The sequence below is a fragment of the Myzus persicae genome, unplaced genomic scaffold, assembly GCF_001856785.1.
Source record: "Myzus persicae strain clone G006 unplaced genomic scaffold, MPER_G0061.0, whole genome shotgun sequence".
Lineage (NCBI taxonomy): Eukaryota > Metazoa > Arthropoda > Insecta > Hemiptera > Aphididae > Myzus > Myzus persicae.
The window spans coordinates 877,131-898,498 of record NW_019103602.1 but is presented as its reverse complement, the minus strand read 5'-3'; the positions used below and the strand labels follow the sequence as shown (position 1 = coordinate 898,498).

At 31.3% G+C, this 21,368-nt stretch overlaps 1 protein-coding gene across 4 annotated transcripts in view; it reads right to left on the bottom strand.

Moving 5' to 3' along the window:
• Window positions 1–21,368, bottom strand: part of LOC111034825 (Down syndrome cell adhesion molecule-like protein Dscam2) — a 310,967-nt gene that overhangs the window by 272,056 nt on the left and 17,543 nt on the right. For all 4 annotated transcript variants that reach the window (XM_022316209.1, XM_022316211.1, XM_022316208.1 and 1 more), the window contains exon 2: window positions 12,353–12,544. In XM_022316209.1, the coding sequence (XP_022171901.1) occupies window positions 12,353–12,422 (70 nt within the window). In that variant the 5' untranslated portion in view covers window positions 12,423–12,544. The remainder of the gene's footprint in view (window positions 1–12,352; window positions 12,545–21,368) is intronic.

Genomic DNA, 21,368 nt, shown 5'->3' with positions numbered 1-21,368 from the left:
CGCGAAATTCATAAGAGTCTTAACAGTGTTATAAGTAATAACACACTCTCGGTCTTGAATTATTTATTATACGGATACTTGATAAAAACTTTACATGAAGTGTTCAAATTATTTTTGTTAGGAAAGGCAAGTTTTTTTTATCGATTCTCTTACACAAAAATACCCGTAAATGTTCAGATGCGTGCATGATTATATACATATTTTCAAAATATGTAAAATATGTATTTATAATTATTTTTTACGATTTCAAGTCATCGTTTCGTGTCACTGCAGCATTAACACATCAGGCTTAAATTATGATCATATTGTAAAACGGTAGTATTCGCTTCTACTCTGCGATGCAACTCTTAAGTACCTATAAAACAGTAACCTTTTTTAAAACACGGCACACTGCGCTCTTTACAATATTTCCATGGCACATGTCTCAGCCATGGAAAACGTTTTCTTCATCAAAGAATAATTTTTTTATTGCACAGATATAATCAAAAACAATTTTTGTAATAATATTATGTTATTGTCGCACTAGCTGCCAAAATGTACTGAAATCAGTTAGTTGTATACAAGTAATTCGATAAATTTGATAATTGAATTGATTCTTTATAAGTTTTCTTATTTATACTTGGAGGATACACCTAGGCAATAAAAATTTAAAAATTTAACCTAGCTGTAACATACCTATATTATTACTATGTAAATACGGATGTGATGAAGATTTGGCTTAATATTATAGGTGGTTATTGTATATTTCTACTGTAGGTTCATACATATCAAAGAAATTTAAAAATCTTAGTAGATCATTGTAACTGCTTGCATAATGTTATATGAAACCATAGAAATTACTAACTATAAAGTGCATTCGAAAAATTTAAATACAAACAATGAGAATATTAACTAAATCAATTAAATACCAATAACTTATGAAATATAAATCCACGATAATTATAGTAGTTATAAATTGTCATGTTTATTTTATTTTAGGTAGACTTAAAATATTGTGGTAGCACATGTGTGTAATATTGTGTAGGTTATACCTTCAACTATGTAGTACGATGTATCTTATCTTAAACCTTCCCACGGTTAGGGTTTCCTTGATAAGATTTATAGTGGGCACCATGCCTTTGACCATTCCACTTCTACACAACAAGCAATAAATATTTTCCGCAACCGAAAATTCTAAAACCACCCATTGGGTGGGCATAGTTGTGTATTGACCGACGATATTTTTAATTATAGGGTATACCGCAGGGTGCCTGTCGTCGTGCACGAAAGTGAAACATAATATTTTAAATAGGTAGTTTATATCATTATAGTGGAATGATCTTTTAACGTTAATACTAAATACAACGTTATAATATTTTCATAATCGTTAAATCCTAATTAAATCACCTGCAAATCAAGTATCCTCTGTAGCTTACAAAGGGCTTCTTCTTTTAAGACCAAGAGTTAAGATAGTAAGCATTAACACTATATTATACACATTTAAGTGTAAGCTCACTCAAATAAGCTTAGGGCAGTGTTCATAGTCTAACCCTGTAGTTGAACATAATATTTTACTTTAGTTTTATCTTGTGTGCCTACTCATTTTCGATTTACGAGCACTCAGAAAATAGATGTGGGTATACTGAATATAATGGATTATTACCCCCATTCAACGTTTAAATTGGAAATCATAAATGTTTAAGGGGTAACAGCAATTAGTATTTAATAACGCACACGTTTAGAAGCGTGTTTAATATTTATAAAAGCCAAAACTTTTCTGTGAGAAGTGCAGTTTATCAAACATAGTCTTTCATACCCATAATGGTGATTAATATGATAGATAAATGATAAGAGATTAAACTATGATGATCATTAATGTGTCTAACTCTTCTATTTAAGTGATGAGTTAAGTCTGTCAAGTGAAACTTTATTTAGGTGTACAATACCTAGTTATAATATTTTATTCATAATATATAATAAAGTACCTATTTAATATGAATCGTATAGTATAATATAATATTACCATTTGCGAAGTTCTGATTGCTTTGATGTTACTAATTTGGATCACATCAGATTTGGCTACATGTTTTAGGTTTAAATGCTTAAAAAAAAGTATGATTTAGAATTCAAAGATATTGTGAAAACACTTAATTTCAACAGTTTCATAAGACTTAAATTGAAAAATATGTTTGTATATCATTGATAAATCATCAGTTATCACGTACCTACCTGTCAAAAAAAAACCAAACCCAATCGAATCATTAATATCCAATAAACTAAAATTAAAATTATTATCATCAAAATTACACTTAAATAGATGTATGTGAAATAATAATGGACTATTCTAATAATATTATGATATAAATTAAATTATGAAGACACTAGGCATTTATTATTTATATTTTAATATTTTAGATACTCAAATGATTAAATTTTTTCAAGAAGTATACAAAATATAATCACCAAAAAACATATAATATGGGTCTTGTAAATTATAATTATCAATATTGCATTTGTAGATTAAAATTAAAATTAAAAAATGTATTGTTTTTAGTTTTTACACAGAATTAAAAATCTGTATTTTTTATATAAATATTTATTTAGTAAAAACCATGGTTTATTTATTCAAATTTAAATTTAATTTAGCTTTTATAATGGTTTTAAGTTTAAAGAAATAACACTACTTATAAAACGAATTATTTATTAATACGTATTTTATTTATATAATTATTATTATTGTTTGAAATTAATCAATCTACTTACACAAATTAGGTACGTAGGCAATGGTTTAAAAAGGTATTATTATTTAAAGACTAATAATTCTGGGAGAAATTCTAAATTAATTAACACACTAAATTATCACACGAAATACTGACTACTTTGATCGACTATTAAAAATGTACTATATACGTCTTAAACATGGCATGTCTTGGCTTTTTTCTTAGTTATAAGTTGGATGCTACATTATGATGCATTATTTTGTATTTTTATGTTGGTCATCATAACAAATCTAAAAAAAAATGTTATCTACTTGTGTTAAAATGTTATGTGTTAACTTAATACGTCTTCGTAGGATAATCCCCTGAAAAAAAAAAACAGTATTTCTATATAACCGTACGAAAACCAACTAATGAAATGAAGTAGGACTTTTAAAATGTATTTTCATTTTTATTAATATTTCATTCATGCTTTAAATTGAGTAAATCAAGTTCTTTTGAAAGCTGATGTGTGGCTTCCCCTCGAATACTTGGCTGCCAATAATAATATTTACAATTTGTGCGCTGTTTCCGAGATAATAGGTCCTGACGCGCTGTGGTGTGGCGTGCATTGGTGAGACCCAAATAATAAATAAAACCCAGAATTCCGCGTCCACTGCTGTATTTGGCTGTTTGCATCGACCGGCTTTCAGAGGCGAAAGCACAAAATAATACTTATACTACTACTATTAGAATACAGTTCTTAATTAAAACATTCAATTGAACTTCGACGGCGTACAAATTGGTTTTGGAATGTTTAACAGTGGTTTTCAATTGTTAATTTCCACCCAACGCTATTATTTAACAGACAATTATTATTATAATTATTAGTGTTATTGAAGTTATTGTTATTATTGTTGTTTATTTATTCAACAAAACATTTTTTTTTCATCCATTGCTTGAACAAAAAATTCAAATTCACCTTTTGATATCAATAAACTCTATATAATGAATAAAAAACATTGTATTTATATATCTCCTTCCCAGTTTTCAATTAAGCGGCACTCCCAAATTTCTTCAGACTCTCATTGAATTACTTACCTTCTGTTCACTAAAAAACAACCTAGCCTAACCTATGAGATGCCAAATCTTATTTTTAACTGTCAAACATAATTAACCCAAAGCACATATATTATCTACAATCCAATTTTAAATATTACAATATCCATTTTTAATATCTAAAATATATTCTTCACCCAACAAAAAAAATATTATATTCCCAATCCTATCATTACTCAACCGCACAGGCTAGAATGTAGCCTAGCCCATTCGCTGTTGTATTTATTTTTTTGTTTCTTATATCATGTTTATCGTAATATTATAATATCATATTAATATAATAATAATTAATCAATATTTAACATTATAACCTTGTAGATATTTCATGTGTTGAGATTAACATTTCCATAAAGTTAAAATAGAGATAAATAAAAAAATAATGGGAAATCAATGACGCGCAGCTGGTGTCTTATTTATAACTTTTGAAATACTCGAAATTTAATCTGATGGACAGAAATGAAATCTGCACCAGTCTCAAACGCTTAATGCTTTTAACAATATATATTGTTATTATAGACTCATATAATACACAGAGTCAAATATCAATTAATTATTTAGTTTGTCATCATAATAACATAGATGCATTACTAAGAGTGGATAACATTTGTTTTTGTATTTTCTGGTATGAAATAATGGTAAAAATGTATGGTTATAACTTTCTTAAGTGTGAAAAGCATGAAATATAATATTTATTACTTACAAATGTTACTTTATTCAGTATACCTATTGTGTTTTAAATTGCGATAGTCAAGAAAACTAAAATTATAATAATCATTGATCGGAAGGATTAGCGTGCAGTTAAAACAATATAAAGCCGGGTGGTATTAAAACAACAAAGACTTACGAATGACGATGTGTACATAAATTATAAATTTATAGTAGTATATATGATGTATTCATATTAAATGCAATAACATATTGCTTGTGCATTGCTGTTCCTAAAAATTAAATTAAATTTCACGGAAAAGAATGTCATTTAGGATTTTTACAAGTATCTACAGTCTACATGTGCAAATTTAAATTCAATTAAAACAAATTGAATGTCAGAAACATCAACCAGTGTCACAATAATTTTATCATAATATGCATTAATGCACTTTCATTACAATTTTGTATTTAATGTTAAAAATACAATTAATACTCGTAACTTAGATCCTAAGAATAACACATAATATCTACCTAAGGCACGGTTAGCATAAAAAATCACGTATTATAAAACAGTATTTCGATAGTTTTCTAATATTTAGGTTGTGAATAACGTTAGTAACGTATAATTGAATACAGTTTTCTAGAAATAAAATCGTGCCCCAGTCCGAAACTTTAACTCCTATTAAATAATTCACATATAATATATTTGAATTATAACTACTGTTGTTTATCAAAATTTTTATTATATAAACTATAATCCCTGTTTTATGATATTGCTATGTATTAGAATCTAATAAATTATATTATTTTACTCAGTAAAAAAAATGTACTAAAAACAAACAAACCTTAAACATGTTTATTTCAAGTTATGCACGATGCGACTTCGCTTAGATAGTCATAAAATAATATAATTATGCACAATTATAATGCATGAAGTATAAGCACATCTTTAACATAAGTTAACAGAAGATGTATGTTAGACAGAATGTTCATATCTATATAAATCATTAAAATCACAATTCATGTGACAAGTTGTTCATGTCAGCGTTGTCAGTTGTTCACGAGCATCATTCAAGCTCACGATGTAGAAATCTAGACTTTTGAAGCCCTTCCAAAAATAATAGTAAAACGTTATGACTAATTATTTTCATATTAGTTGTATAAAAACGTCAAATTTCACACAATATTATATTTTTATACATCGAGTTCGATATCCAATAATACTAAGTAAAAACAATATACACATTATATTCTGTAAATATATTATATGATAGATGGGCTTGCTCAGCCGATATATTGTTTTTACGTCAATAAGTTTATGCATTTAATTGCATAACACCGCAAGAGAAAATATTATATTCTACAACTAATTGTATTGCTGACTAACTGGAATTCTGTGATTTATTGGTTTTCTGTCAACCGAAAAAAAAAATAATAATAACAACAAAAAGCAAAACATGGCTCGGATACAGGTAGTGCGAACGAGTGTGTCAAATTATATAGCAGCCAATGAAAAGTAGGTACATAATATTTTGTAATCAATAAAACGAGTGTATGTAAAACACGGGAAGAGCAAAAAACAGAAAACTTAATTTACGCTCATATGGCGTTGAAATTCATTTTCGAAGGTCTTTGGGTATACAATCTAATAAATAATTTGTCATTTTGAAAAATAAAGATAAACGAGAAGTGGAACAAATTATTTCTCAGTCGAAGTGGGTGGAGTTCAGGAAACGACTGCAGAACACATTCGCACACTGCAGCAGCACATGGAATTTTTTTTTAAATTGTTCTCGTGGTAAGTTTTTTTTTTAATTTTATTTTATTTTGGTACTTATCCAATATTATACTATTTACATTGCACATTATATTTGTATTGATCAGCATACGCCATATTCCGCATTCTCGTTATCCGTGTTTGCTGAAACGCAAATAATTAAAAGCATTTTGCAGCACAAAAAAACTGAACGAGGGATTAGAACGAACACTTTGACTTGATTTCATATTGCAATAATAATACTCCAGAGAATCGGGGCAACGGGTAGTCGATTAAAGATGATCTGGCAACAATTAACTGTTAAGACGTACCTATTAACCCACCATCTAGAGAATATATTCGAAGTTTTTTTTCTGTGCTTAAAAAATAACTAATAATAGTATTAGTATACCAACATAATAGATTAAAGACATTTTATTTATTTTGGATATTTTTTTAATTGGTAATTTTTTTCAACATATTATTTAGCACAGGTAAATGTGGGTAGGATAATATAAACCAATATATATCGTTTATACTTTCTTTTTTTTTGATTACAATATCCATCAAATTAATTTTAAAAATAATACTAAAGAAAATCGCTTGTGTGGTAGAACATGGTAATAATAAATAAATAAATAAATAAATAAATAAAGTAGAAAAATACTCCACGAATTGTACTATATTACATACAATATGTATGAAGAAATAAGAAAATGATCCCAAAAACCACGTGTATTGATGCAGCTTACTTGTAGTTTTCAATAGTAAGTATTAATATTAATAATTAACTGCATAATATTATTATCATTTACACATCGATCGGCGGAAATAACTTTATCGGATGATATTATCCAGCAGCATAGTTGCATTTGGTTGGTACATTATTAAAATATGTATAGAAAGAGTGTCACTGCTACTGTAACAGCTAAACCGAAAAAAAAAGTAAAAATACTCATACATATTTTAATTTGTTCACGCGTATACCTAAAATATTTCAACACGATCGTTTCGCATGAAATATTTCATACTTAAAACCCTATATATATATACACTGCTATCGCAGTCGGATGCTACTCGGTGGTGGTGTGGCGGTCGCGATCAGTGTTATCTGTTAGGGACGAAAATGATTTAATGACTACTCCTACATAAGTATCGCTCGGTCACTATAATAACATAATCGTGGCCGCCGGGTCCGATGTATATACGGAATAAGCAAGTGCGTATAATATGTACTCAGTCAACGGTGTATAATAATATTACTAATAATAACAATATCGTACGAAGCAGAATAATAATAATAATATTAATAATATACTGTCTATGCGATATGCACGTGTATATTTTAATACGGTGTACAAGTGCGGGGGGGGGGAGGTGATAGTAACGAGAAATAATTACTGAAATGGTACACATTACCATACTATTATTGTTATAATATGTGCACTTCAGTTAACACCCCGTGCGTGTAGCGTGTGCTCGCGAAATGTCCAATACGCCTAAAATATGCGTACCTATCACAAGTGGTTGTATTTCACGCGCATAGATCATAAACGTTATTATTTATACATTATCATGCCCAAGACAAGCGTTTATCGTTATATTCGCGTGTGTGTGTGTGTGTGTGTGTGTGTGTGTGTGTGTGTGTGTGTGTGTGTGTGTGTGTGTGTGTGTGTGTGTTGTGTGTGTGTGTGTGTGTGTGTGACAAACAGTCAGTACCAATTCAATGTTTTTTTTTTATTATTGCAATAACAATACACAGGGGGTTAAGCTCGCCTGCTGCTGGCCTCTTCATGGGAACAAAAAAATGTCTGTATAAAATAAAATACCTCTAAAAGGAGATCATAACACATCTATTGTACTGTCACGAATCCTTTGAAAAACTTCAACTTGAACTCGGTGGTGCGTTTAGAATTATTTCACCGATGAGAAATTGTTGCGTGTTGACCAAAATAGAGTCCATCGAGTGAAATAATATAGTTTTTAGAGTAGACCCACGCGATTTTAATCACTTAACCGAATTCAATTACAGAATGTGTTGAAAACGATGGTGTTTCCGAAACTACCTCTTAAACATTCAGCATATCAACGTGACCGGACCAATTTCACTCCAAATTAAATATAGATGAGGGATTTTTTTTTTTTTTAAATAGCAATAATTTACTGAGCCCTAATTTATTATAGTATAAATGGAGACCTATGACCGTCATGCGTCGTGTTCATGTGCGCGATACAGATAAATTTGTTTTAGCATATTATTATAAGCATTTCATGGAGATTAATTACGTGATAGTTTCAAGTAATTATACTTTATGACGACCACATGCGAGTCCTCTGTGGTAGGTATTGCCCGTAATATTTAGGAGTTTCGAAGCAACCGCCGATCGCAATTTACTTCGGATATTTAATGACCTTTATCTTTAAAAGTTCGGTTAAAATATTTGAATTCGAGTACGGTGTTGTATATACAAATAATAATTAGAATTTTCAAACAATCAATTTTAGGGATCGGTCGGTTCCTGTAATTCCGGTGTGCGATACCCCGTTTTTTATGTGAATCGATAAAAATATCATCGCTTATTGTCATGACATATTTACTTTCATATACTGTTTTTTTTTTCAATTATTTGTTGTTTTTTTTGTTAGGTGTACTGGTTATGGAGAATATTTGTTTTATAAAATAGAACTTATTACCATAAAACACATTAAATTCGTTTATCCTTTGTTGGTTTAATCGCGTTAGCTGCGTTCCCGAATTATTGACACAAAACAAACCACGGACAAGTGTAAAATCGAAAATCGTTCATTTATGGCTTAGCGTACATTAGTAACGAGTATCCCAGACTCAGTGTTAGTACTGACAACAAATTGATCATTTTTCCAAATTAACATTTTTCAAAAGTTATAAACTTAGAGCAATGATAACAAATATAAGTTATAATCTTTAAAATTACTATAGTTGGTTATTTATTCAAAGCGGTCACAGTACCTATTAATTTACTTACGTTGCTCTCTGCGAACCTATAATTGTTTAACTATTTAAATAGAACTCCGATAGTATAGGAGGTTATATGAAAATGTAAGTGTTTTCAATATAAAGTTATAATTTAATGAGTTGAAAAATTCAATTCATATACAATGCATTTGATTTTATAAATTAAATGTAATATTACTTATCAAATTTATTGTGCAGTGCAATATAACACACATTTTTTTTTTGCAATTTATAAGTTTAATTATTTTATTTTAATTTTATAATAGAGGGTGATTTAATTAGATCCAATGCAATATAGTACAATGATAGAAATACACACAGTTAGTGTAGATACTTGGCTGATTAATACGGAAAGGAAAATGAAGAATCGGTGTTTCCAGTTGAGACGAATAATTGAAGATTTAAAAATATAAATAGATGAACAGAATGTTATATTATGTTAGAATAGAAATCAAGAAACTGCAATTTACATGAAATAGTAATTCAAGCCAGTCAATCTTAGAGGAAAAAAAGTCGATTAGAAATGAAATATTAACCGATGTACCGGTGTCTACAACCCGCAAAATTTCCATGGAACCAATACGTAGTTCTAATTGTAGCCGAGTGGAATAAAGAATATATTATGTAGTTTATCCTCGGTATGACAAAGGAATTACTACCACATTATTTCATTCACGTTATGAGCAGTATCGGAAAAAGCGTTTTAAAGAATAGAACTATACTGAGAATAGGATAAACTATGAAATAAAAAAATCTTAAGTAGAATAATCGATTTAAATTTGGTAGATACGTGATTAATTAATAAAAGTAATGCAAATATTATACAGAACATACGTTGAAATGATAAGCCCGTGTCAGGGTAAATCCTTAGTCTTTAGCTGGGTCATTCATAATTTTTAGTTTGCGTTTTTTGGATAAACGATTAAGTTATGACTTAACACTTAAATATTAAGTAGAAAGCCAATGGGCAATGATGCTACCTAAGCTACTAGACGTTAAACGAAATTTAGAATAGCTGACAATTTTAAATAGATTGAAAATTGTGGAATGCCTTCATATTATTGGAAAGATTAGACTTTATCTCTTGGTAGAAGACATTTCTGAGTTAACAACGAAGACAAACAGTACTGAAGAGAATACAGAAATTTGGATAACGCTAGAAGAGGGTTAGTAATGATCACAGTAGCAGGAAGAATATTTACTCATTGTACTCTATTGGTTAGGTTGGAATGAAGCCATGAGAGAAAAGATTTACCAATACCTAATAATACCTGATTTCTAATGTAGATATAAGCGTATTGTGGCAAACACATACAAAAGCTTAAATAGAATAATCGTAGATTAATCACGAAAGGCATCGTCGAATATACAGTGTGTCCAGTAGATACAAAAACTGGATACAAAGAAAAGTGTTGTGTATGCACAAAATACAAGTGTTTGAAATAAAAAAAAACTGTAAGTCAAAGGAATGTTAGGAATTTTTTTTTCAGGAATTTAAGATCCAAAAGTTCAGTCTCGGGTGCCGCAAACAGAATTCAAAATATGTTTAGGTTACTAAGCAGTATAAGTAACAGAGATATAGAGAGTATCCAGTTTTTTGTGCATACGGTATAAGTTTTGCAGAATAAGATAACCGTTACTCTGCCAGGATGAAATTTTTGCTGTTCGTAAATAATAATATTAGATGGTGATTGAACCGCAAATTGAGTTGTGTATAAGAATATTAAATAATTTTGGTAAGTGTGTTAGAACAGTTTTAGGACGGTAGTTTGTGACATCATATGTGAGGTGATGAACAGGTATAATTATTTTTTGAATATACTGTCAAATTTTAGAACCGATTGAACGCCTAAATAGAAAACACAGAGGCTTAGCTAAAACGTTACAAAGTTCATTCAAAAATATTATCAGGGCCCACTAACTATGCGGAGAACATAAATACCGTGGTGACATCATCATTCAAAAAATGGGCATTGGAAGAGAGATTAAAGTGTTCGACAAAATGATAAATGTTGTAAACACATTAAACAGTGAATTTTATTCATTTCAAATGTTCATTACCATTTAATAAACCTATTTTAACGAAACATTATTCATCACATTAGCTATTACGATAGAATATAGAAGACAGTATAATATTATATTAATATTACTAACGCCTCATATTAATCGTTGTTTATCTATGCTTACAGAATTAGGCAGCCGTTAATTATATGTCGTTCATTAATCTTTAATCATTCAGCCCAGTAGATTCCAGCCTCAAAATATGTCATAATGCACATTAATATTATGTGTCACTATTTCTGTGGTGGTGATTACATTTTTTTTTTTTTAGTGTTCTTTTTTTCAGAACCACATGTAAATATTAAAATATTCTGGTTACTTGTTCGATTTTTTTTAGATTCTGAGCGGAGCTATAAACGTATTGATTTTACAATGATGTGTGGGTGTGCTGCATCATTTATGGTGGAAAAGTGAATCTAGTCGGTAATTTTCAAAGGTTAAATCTGAAAATTCACAGAAGTTTCAAAAACGATGAGAAGAACAAAAATAAATTAAAGGAAAACAAGGATTTTTATGCAAAACCGATGTTTTTTTTTTTTTTTGGTGTAGCTAAACAACTATAATCACCGTAGATACTTTAAACTTTCACCAAATGTTTAAATTATCATTTTCTGCAGGCCATTAAATTGTCCAAATATTGTGACTCTTTTCGAGACATTTATAATTCAAAAATATTTTTATAATATAGGCCAACTGACATAAAGTCTCCTCTCAGAATCGTTTTTCCTATACAATGGTATTATATCATTAAATTAAAATTTAACACAATCCATTACAGTGACCCACTTGTAACCTACTGTACCGCGGTACTGTGTATTGGTATACCTAAACCTTTTTTTTATTATTTCATAAAATACTTAATACACTTAATGGTTTTCTCAGTAATTGATTCCGGGCTATATATTTTCTGCAACTCTTACAGATTTCACGGAGCCGTACTTGGCCTCCGCAATATCATCATTATATTATTATCACAACGATCGCGGTCATTAATGAATGTCACGGCGAAACATGAACACGATGACGCAGCGCGGCGGTGTCTCGCGATATCGACACTCGACGACTAAAAAAATAATAATTTATAACAACACTGACCTGTATGATTGACGCATAGCAGTGCGACGGCCAGTCGTATAACAGCCCGTCCGAGCACGCGACCGTTCATTTTGTCGGTGCGATCGCGATCGTACTCTGCTTAAGTAGCCGTTCGAGTCGAACGTCACGGGAGTGCCGACATCACGTCGTCGTGTACGCCGAGATATTGACACCGCTTAACCAAGCGAAAAACTGAAACACAAAACATGGCACGTGATGAGAGCATAGTTACGACAAGTGCATTTTATTATTGTTGTTATTATTATTGTTGTTGTTATTTGCATTGTCGTTGTTGTTATTCTAATGCGGGTCTCTAGCGAACTGTGCCTAGGGGAGACGAACAAAAAAATCAAAGAATTTCTTCGGGGTTTTTTTTTATGACAACAGCTCTTCGCCCCGTTTATGGAGTTTTTTCTTACATCAGTTAGATAATATGTGTCCCAAATAGGTATAACTGAATTTAAATTATTACTTTATTCGTGTTATGGCACAATTCGTATCAAAATAATAGGCATAACAATGTCTGTCTTACTGTCGACAAATGAAATTCACAGTGTAAGGATATATTTATTTTAAAGTATTTCCATATAATGTAATATATAGTTGTAGTACCTGTAGCTTAAAATTATGCAAGTAATGAAGTAACGTAGATGAATAACAATCGATAGGAAAAATGTTGAAATTAATTGATTTATGTACAGTTTCTTTTCGATCGTAGTTCATTTGTACACATTTTTTGGAAATATATAAAAATTTAAGACTTTCGATTTTCCAAGAGCCTACATCACGTTATACTAGACTATTGAAATACCCAAGTACACGCAATAACATTTATTAAATGTTGTAGGTAATTTTTTTTTATTATTATTGTTTACACACATTGGAGTCACTGTACATAAAAAATTATTAGTACCAACAGATTTCCGCCAGTTTCACTTAAGCCAGATGGCACCCGGGCATAGTTGTTAACAATAGACACTCTGTTAGATTTCAACTGCATTTTTTTTTTCAAATATACCGGTGAAGCATCGGATTGCTGTACTCTATCCTTCGCCTGGTAAACTATCCACCCAGAACCGACTCACAGTCCATGGAGTGAAAAAAAAATCAAATCAAAACAATACACCCGAACTACTGATATTTACACAAACCGATTCGCTTGCTGAATAAACCAACAGCGACTATTTAACGGTAGAGATGACTGTTATAAATACCACACGCACTGCAGATTCAGAATCGGATCCACGCTTTTTCACAATGTTACTGCTCAAAAGCACCGGACGCGTGCAAGTTGTACAACCGATATTATTTACCTTGGAAAACAATGGCGTAGCCGACTACTGGCCGATACGCGAGGTTCGGCGGCCGTTTTATGCAAAATTACCCTTTTGAACAAACTTATCAACAATATAATTATATATCCGTACAATGGTGCACAATATGGACACTAGACGGTATAATAATATTATCGTACGATATTCGTGCTTAAGCATAATACCGGCCGAACGTTCGCGCATCAGCCCAACGAGAAATGACCAACCACCACGCACCCTTGACCGCGCCCGAGCTCGGCTTGCAGATGTTACGACGGCGCAGCTTTGTTCCGATCGGCATCCCATATTATAATATAATTATATTGTAACGCTGTTTTTGTCCGAACAATAATGGAGAGTGTTGTGCGTATTATAATCGCCGTTTAGCAAAACCGACGGGACTTACGCCATTTCGAGGGATCTACAACATATTTTTACACGCGAGACGACGCTCAGCCGCCACTGTGCTGTAATATCTGTGGTAGGTAAAATCATATATATAGTATAGCGGGATAGCCCATTTTTGGGCTGATTTACATTGTATTTGGCACCACGAATATTCAATTCATCACTTTTTATATTGATGAGATATTAAAGTTATTGTAATTTATTTGTATGTACATATCTAATAATCATAAACTGATAGAAACAATCTAAGTCTAAATATTATTTTACTCAGAATTCAACACACCATACATATTTGGTAAATTTAATTTGATTTAATGTATTATCTACTGAGCTGTAGTTCAAAAATTATTTTTTTATGTGATTTTTTTGAAATTTCATATTTTACTCCTAAGGTTTGGTTACAGAACGGGACACTGCATTATAGAACCAAATTAAGAACATTTTGGGCATTTTTTTTGGAACATAATTTTCATCACCTGGTCCGTAATCGCGTTCTTATGTATTAAGTTCAATCAAACTAAATATTCGTTTATTCAATAATAAAACGTGTTAGGTATATTATTTTGATGGCACACTCATTTTTGTGATGATATTTATTTATATACGTGTATAAATAATCTAGAAAGAAAAAACTCATTTTTTTTCGTTAAAAAAAGCAATCAAAACTTTATTCGAAATCTAAATCAGACTGCATTGACCTTAAAGGGCTTTGTGCGATTTAGTACCTTAAAAAAAGGGGCAATTTATTAAACGAGAAAAAGATTTATATTTTTATTTTTTATTTCGGTTGCGCTTTTAACTGTTTTCGATGCTTTTAAAAATATTAACTTTACTTGCGCACTTTACTCGCAATACACTGTTCCGTACGGATGCAAAATAAATATCTGATGATGGTGCTTTATTGGACGGTCGGGTACTACCTATATATATATATATATATATACAGAAACAATGGCTCTCTTAGAAATCGATTGTTCCAAGATAGGTGTTAATGGTGCAACGCATTAAAATTCATTGGTGGAGAATCGAATATACTACAATATACGTATAAAATAGGACGAGAGCAGACACAGAATCTTACGGTATATATAATTATTTTTGGAGTAATTTCACTATTGAGAAAGGGATAATGATGGTGTGTGTGTGTGTGTAAGGATACAAGTATAATGTATATGTTACATTATATATACCTATATAATATACATAATGATTGTCATGCTTATAATACTAAACTGTCAAAAGACGTCACTATCAAAACTGTCAGATGGGCATTACAGACCGTTATTATATTGTAATGACCTAGAAGCGAAGAATGTTAAGCTCCTATTTTATAAGTATGGATTTCAACTGGGACATACTTTCCACATAATATTGTATTATTGTGTAAGGTTTGAACAAAGCATTGAAACAATAGAAATAACGTAACAATTGATTAGTAGGTTAAATTAAAAGGCAATTTATAATACGATTATAACAAATAACCTGTTTCAGAAGTAGACTAATCAACTATATTATTATTTACAATATCTCATAGTGTCTAAAAATACATCTATGATTATTATGCCACACATGTTTTAGTAAACATATTTACTCGAATAAGAAGAAGAAATATTAATTCAATATATAATATATTATATTATAAGATTTTTTCCCAATATTTGTGTTTTTGACAAACATAATATTTTATTTTTGCCTCATTGTAAGTATAATAATCGATTCTAAAATTAACTACTATGATTTATGACTAATACATATTGCACACAAATTGGTCGTAACTTGTGAAAATATTTATTTTCCTTTCTAGTAAATTTTGTCTGGTAAAAATAGTGTTCAAGTAACATAATATTATAGAACATCATCAGCATGGCTCTTTTTAAACTCTATACTTTTTTTAAATTATAAAGTGCTTAAAACTTAATTTAAGTAGCATCAGAGATGTATTTTTTTGAAACTTTTGAACCATCCATTCATAGGTTTAATGACGATTTCGAAATTATAATAAAATGGCAATTTTTTCAATGGTATTTAATCTCTAAATTGAGTCCAGAATTATTGTAGTTATTGAAACAAAACCGTAAATAATATTTTTTAATTAATCATTTTAATAAAGCAATGAAGTATGCAGTATAATTATATAACAACAGAAATCCACAAATCTCACCACCTCTATCTCTAGTAACCCAACTAAGGGACTCAGGAGAAACAGGCCAAGAGAGCATCAAACAAACAACAACTAACAACAACTAACTACGCAGTGCTATTAATGGATAGTTTACAATCCAGTGAAATGTAAATGTAAATATTAAACGAAGACATGTACCTTCCATTTTACTTATTAAATAGGTAAAATAAATAAACCATTCAAACAACTTGGAGTGCGATATATATATCAATATAAGAGACAATAATTAGTTGTTGACATACGTATTAATAAAATAAAAATAATAATAAAAATGTTTAGCAAATTAGCCCGGTCCTAGGAACTAACCAGCAAGACATTACAAATCTTCTACCAATAAAATCAAAATCAAATTCGTTCAATTTTATTTCATTTTATTAATTACGGACGTAGCCCAAAATACAGTAAATGATTGAATCAATTTTACATACAAATAGCAAAACAGTGGAAGTGAAACTGAACCAGGTGACTAGATTAGTGTGAAAATTAGCAAGACGAATCATGTGGTGAACCAGATTATTCGAATTTTAGTTGGTGGTATAGGGGTAGCAAAATTGGTGGTAGAGTGGGTTCGACAAGGAGGGACGCAAAATTCGATGATGGAAAGGAGCATTTTAGTGTTGACAGAGCTGCCAATGAAGTTGAGGATAAAGTACAATGAGTTACTTACTTACTAACTCGTTGAAAGACCGAGCTTATGAAGAACTTTTGAGTAGTGATGTATCAGGTGGGGGATATTCAACACGTTTCCGATATAAGATATATAAGACTCGATTGATGATTTCAGAGTCGGAGCTGTGCGAGGATCCCACAGAACCGAACCATACTCAAAGAGATTTTACACCAATGAGAAATAGAGAACAATCAGCTTCGATGTAAGCTTAATGTCGAATGATATGCGTTGTACGAATTATGATGTTTTATTTGCCTTACAACTTCTTGATTGGATGTAATAGTGAAAACTAATGTCTGAGAAAAATAGAACTCCCAGGTATACTTTTTACGACTGATTGAAGTTAGATTGATATTTTTAATCGAGTAGGTGTGGTCAATTAAAGAACGGGATCTGGAGAAGAACGTGGTTGGAATTTATTCACTTTCAAATTAAGATTTATAGATTCAAACCAACTAACTAGAGTAGTAAAATCTTCTTGAAACAGGAGACAGTCGTTTTCGTCCGCGACAGCTAGAATATTGCAGTTAGGGGGTATTTCCTTGACACTGTTAATGAACAGGACGAATAGTAGAGTTACTATGAGGTAAACTCCTTAAAGAACACCTGAAGAAAAATGAGAGACTTCAGATTTACATCCAATGATTTTCACCCATTGGTGCCTCACAGATAAGTTAAATGATCTGAACAAAGACAAAAAGACAAAAGTGGAACACCAAACTCTGACTAACTCAGAACTTGAAGAAACGTTTTGTGGTAAACTCAGTCGAAGGCTTTTTCAAGTCAGTCAAAATAATATCCACCTGCCATTTAACTTCAAAAGCCTCGAGGGAGAAATTGTTGAAGACTTGAAGAGTGAAGACTAACAAATTCATCATGGCTGACCTCCCAGTCTGATACCGTATTGCTAATTAATAAAATTCCGTTTTAATATGAACTCGATGTAATATCTGTATATTTTAGATAACTAATGGCCAAGTTTATGTAACAGCTGATTTATTTTTAAATCAATAAAAAAAAAAAATGTTTAACTTTATTATACAGACCGGTTTTTTACGCTTTTAATTTTTTTAATTAGTTTTTTGGATACAGCGTAATTTACATCTAAACCATCTATACCTTCGTTGTACAAATGAAATAATAATAATTTTACTGACTATTGAGAGAGAGGTTATTTAAATTAGATGATCTTATTTATTTAAAAGATTTTCTTCTATATCCCAGTCAAAAAAGAAAACAATAAGAAATAACTTAAAGTTAAAGTTAAGTGTTCTTATCTTTAACTCTGAGGGAGATTTTTGACAATAAATGGGTTCCAATCGGTACTTTTTAAGATAACATTCCCAGTACTTAACCTTATAATAGGGAAAGACAAACAAAAAAATTGAAAAACTGGGATTATTTATTCAACACAAAATAAATTTGGATTTTCTGATGTAAATGAAAATTTAATTTTATTGAATAAATTAATGTAGGTAACCATTTTATTAAAATAGTATTATTTTCAAAATATTTTACTCCTTGTGAGCTATTTATAAAGTAATTTTAAATTGTTGACTTTTTCATTTATTTTTCAATATTTTATTCTGTTGATAACACTTTTGACGGGCTAAAAGTTATTAAACATATCAAAAACTCCCACTGTAAAATTATTTTTCTGAGTCAAAAAGTTTTGAAATGTAAGAGGTTCCTCAAAAGTTATTCTTACAGCAGTTTAAAATATCGAATATACAAAGTTATATTTTTATTTTGTAAGCGTTTAGATTTAAAATGTTGACGAAATATTTCATAATCATATTTTCATAATTTGCAAATTATTTTAAAGTTAAAATTCATAGAATGTAGTAATTATAATATCTAATAAATAAGAAACTAAATGTAAATATAAAGCATGGAAATATGTTACAATGTGTCAAATATTTTACATACATTTTTTATTTTAAATTCACTTTGTAAACCTACATAATTGGATATTTAAACGAAAAACCATAATTTTAGTTACATATTTTGTTGTTAATAAAATATTAATTTAAAGGATTTGCCATGTTCAGCAATTATTACTTACAGTATTATTTTCCAAATGAAATTTAAAAAATATTTAGATAAGGTCATCATCAGCATGTTCACATCGTACTCCGTGTGGTAATTGTTATAAATTCAACCAGTCAATTACAGTTACACTCTCAATTAAAAGGTACAATGTTCGAAAACTTTTATATAGCAAAGTGAGTTCATTACATTTTTTCCAATGATTTTAATATTTTATTACCATTCGGATCATGGTTGCCAGATAACGTTGCATGTATATAATAAAACATTATAAAATATAACCGAAAATGTAAGACAATGGATGATACAATACAATAAGAATAAGAATTTTTTTTTTTTATTTCATCTAAGCCTGGCAACTATTCCCATTACCTGTTTGTACAGGGGAACGGTTGATTTGAAACTTGTTTGTATGTGTGGCTAGGATATATGTTGCTAAAAATCCGGGTGGTCACCCATCCGAATCCTATCAACGACGGTCGGTACGTATGCTTAGAGGGTTGCCGCAGATTATGCATACGACTGAATCTCAATACTTTTATTGTCGTAACTCAACCCTATGATAAATTAAATAAGCTCATTTTCATTTTTCCGAATATCACATGCGTATATATTATTGTGTCAAATAATTCTTCAATTTTTTTACAAAATGAATGTACCTAATGTTTTTTTTTTTTTTTTTTTTATTAGCACTTACCTATATTTACCAATTACAAAGCGTATCACCATCACGATAGTATAAACCAACATAATATTTTATAAACACGGGTTTTGGAAAAAAAAATGATAATATTCTAATTCATCGCATCGCAATACTATTATTATTATGTACCTAATATAATAATCACACTGCTTTTTGAGACGAAGAATTCGATTTTCATCCTCGGCCGGCCGGGATGAAAATTGTTTTTTTCTTTTTTCGCATATCTAATAGGCTTATTATACATGTACAATGTATGGTAAATAAATATACGAGAACGCCATTACCGCGGCGGAAGTTATAAATGTCGGTACGCCGAGTTCTTCCGGAATTACATTCCGACGCGCGTACCGGGACAAAACCAAAATAGGTATATTTATTTAAATAATATATGTGCACACACACACACACACACTACGTATAAATAGTATTCATCTATTCCACGGAAAGACAGAGAGACAGACGGACAGGCAGACAGACAGGTGGACAGGCAGGTGGTGGACCGGCAGACAGACAGACAGACGAACGCGTCGAAGCAGTCTACGTACACACATAATATATATATATATATATATGGGGACGGTAAGCACCCGGATAAACGGTTAAAGAAATCGCCGTCGTCTGCGAACGAGAGTTGGTTTTTTTTTCCGCTATTTATATGCGCGCATAAATATGTAAATGGCGACGTCGTCGTCGTCTTCGGCTCAGACGTTTCTGCGAACGTTCTCCGGGGCAACTTGACTGTGCACAAAAATATATTATACTCGCGTTGCATCATCATAATAATATAATGTATACCGTATAGTGCGTAGGTATGACGGAGGCTAACTCTGAGCGCGCATAAGTAATCGCTGGGAGTGTTCCGGAAACAAAGTTTTCTAGGCTTTTAAAAGCGGTGCCGCCGCCGCCGCGAGGTTCACCTCCCCCCAAACCCACCCCCACACTTCGCACCCGCGACCCGAGTCTCCGGTGTGTGTGTGTCTGCTGCCGCAGCGTGTACGCATTTGTACGCGTATATACTACAGACCGTACACAGTCCGCCGCCGCCGTTCGTCGCATAATCAGGCACGAATCAAACATTTATCGCGAGGTTTATCGATAGGCGTCTAGCGACGAACGGCTGCGATCCGACGGGGGGGGGGGGGGGTGTGGCGATCACTGCGACGACGGTGGTGTGTACGGTAATAATTAATAATAATGGTTTTATCGGTGCGCGACGTTTCGCTGCCGTGCACAGGGCGACGGCGGGCACTTTTGTTTGGACTCTGAGTTTTATTTATTTCGTACAGTTTTGTTTGTCGTCGTGATCGAAACCCACTCGAACCAAACGGGAACGTACCGAAACGCGAATAGCACGGGCGCCGTAGAAATAATTAAAAAATGTCACGTCTGCAACACGCCTCGGCTCCTGCGCCGGCCTGTGTTATTATCATACACCTTTCGTGCCATCTAACCTGCCCGCACACACAAATAAATAAGTTATTTTCACCGTCCCCGTGAATGACGAGGTGGAGAGTTTTCTGCACCAGGCGCATTAAAATACACACAGATATCATAATGCTATTATGCGCAATGCGGAATGGTAATTTTAACGCAGGGCTACGGCTGCACCGTAAATTTGGCATTTGCGTCCGCGTTTTCGCCCTTTTTTTTTTTTGAATTTATTCATTTTTTTTTTTTTTTTTTTTTCCCCC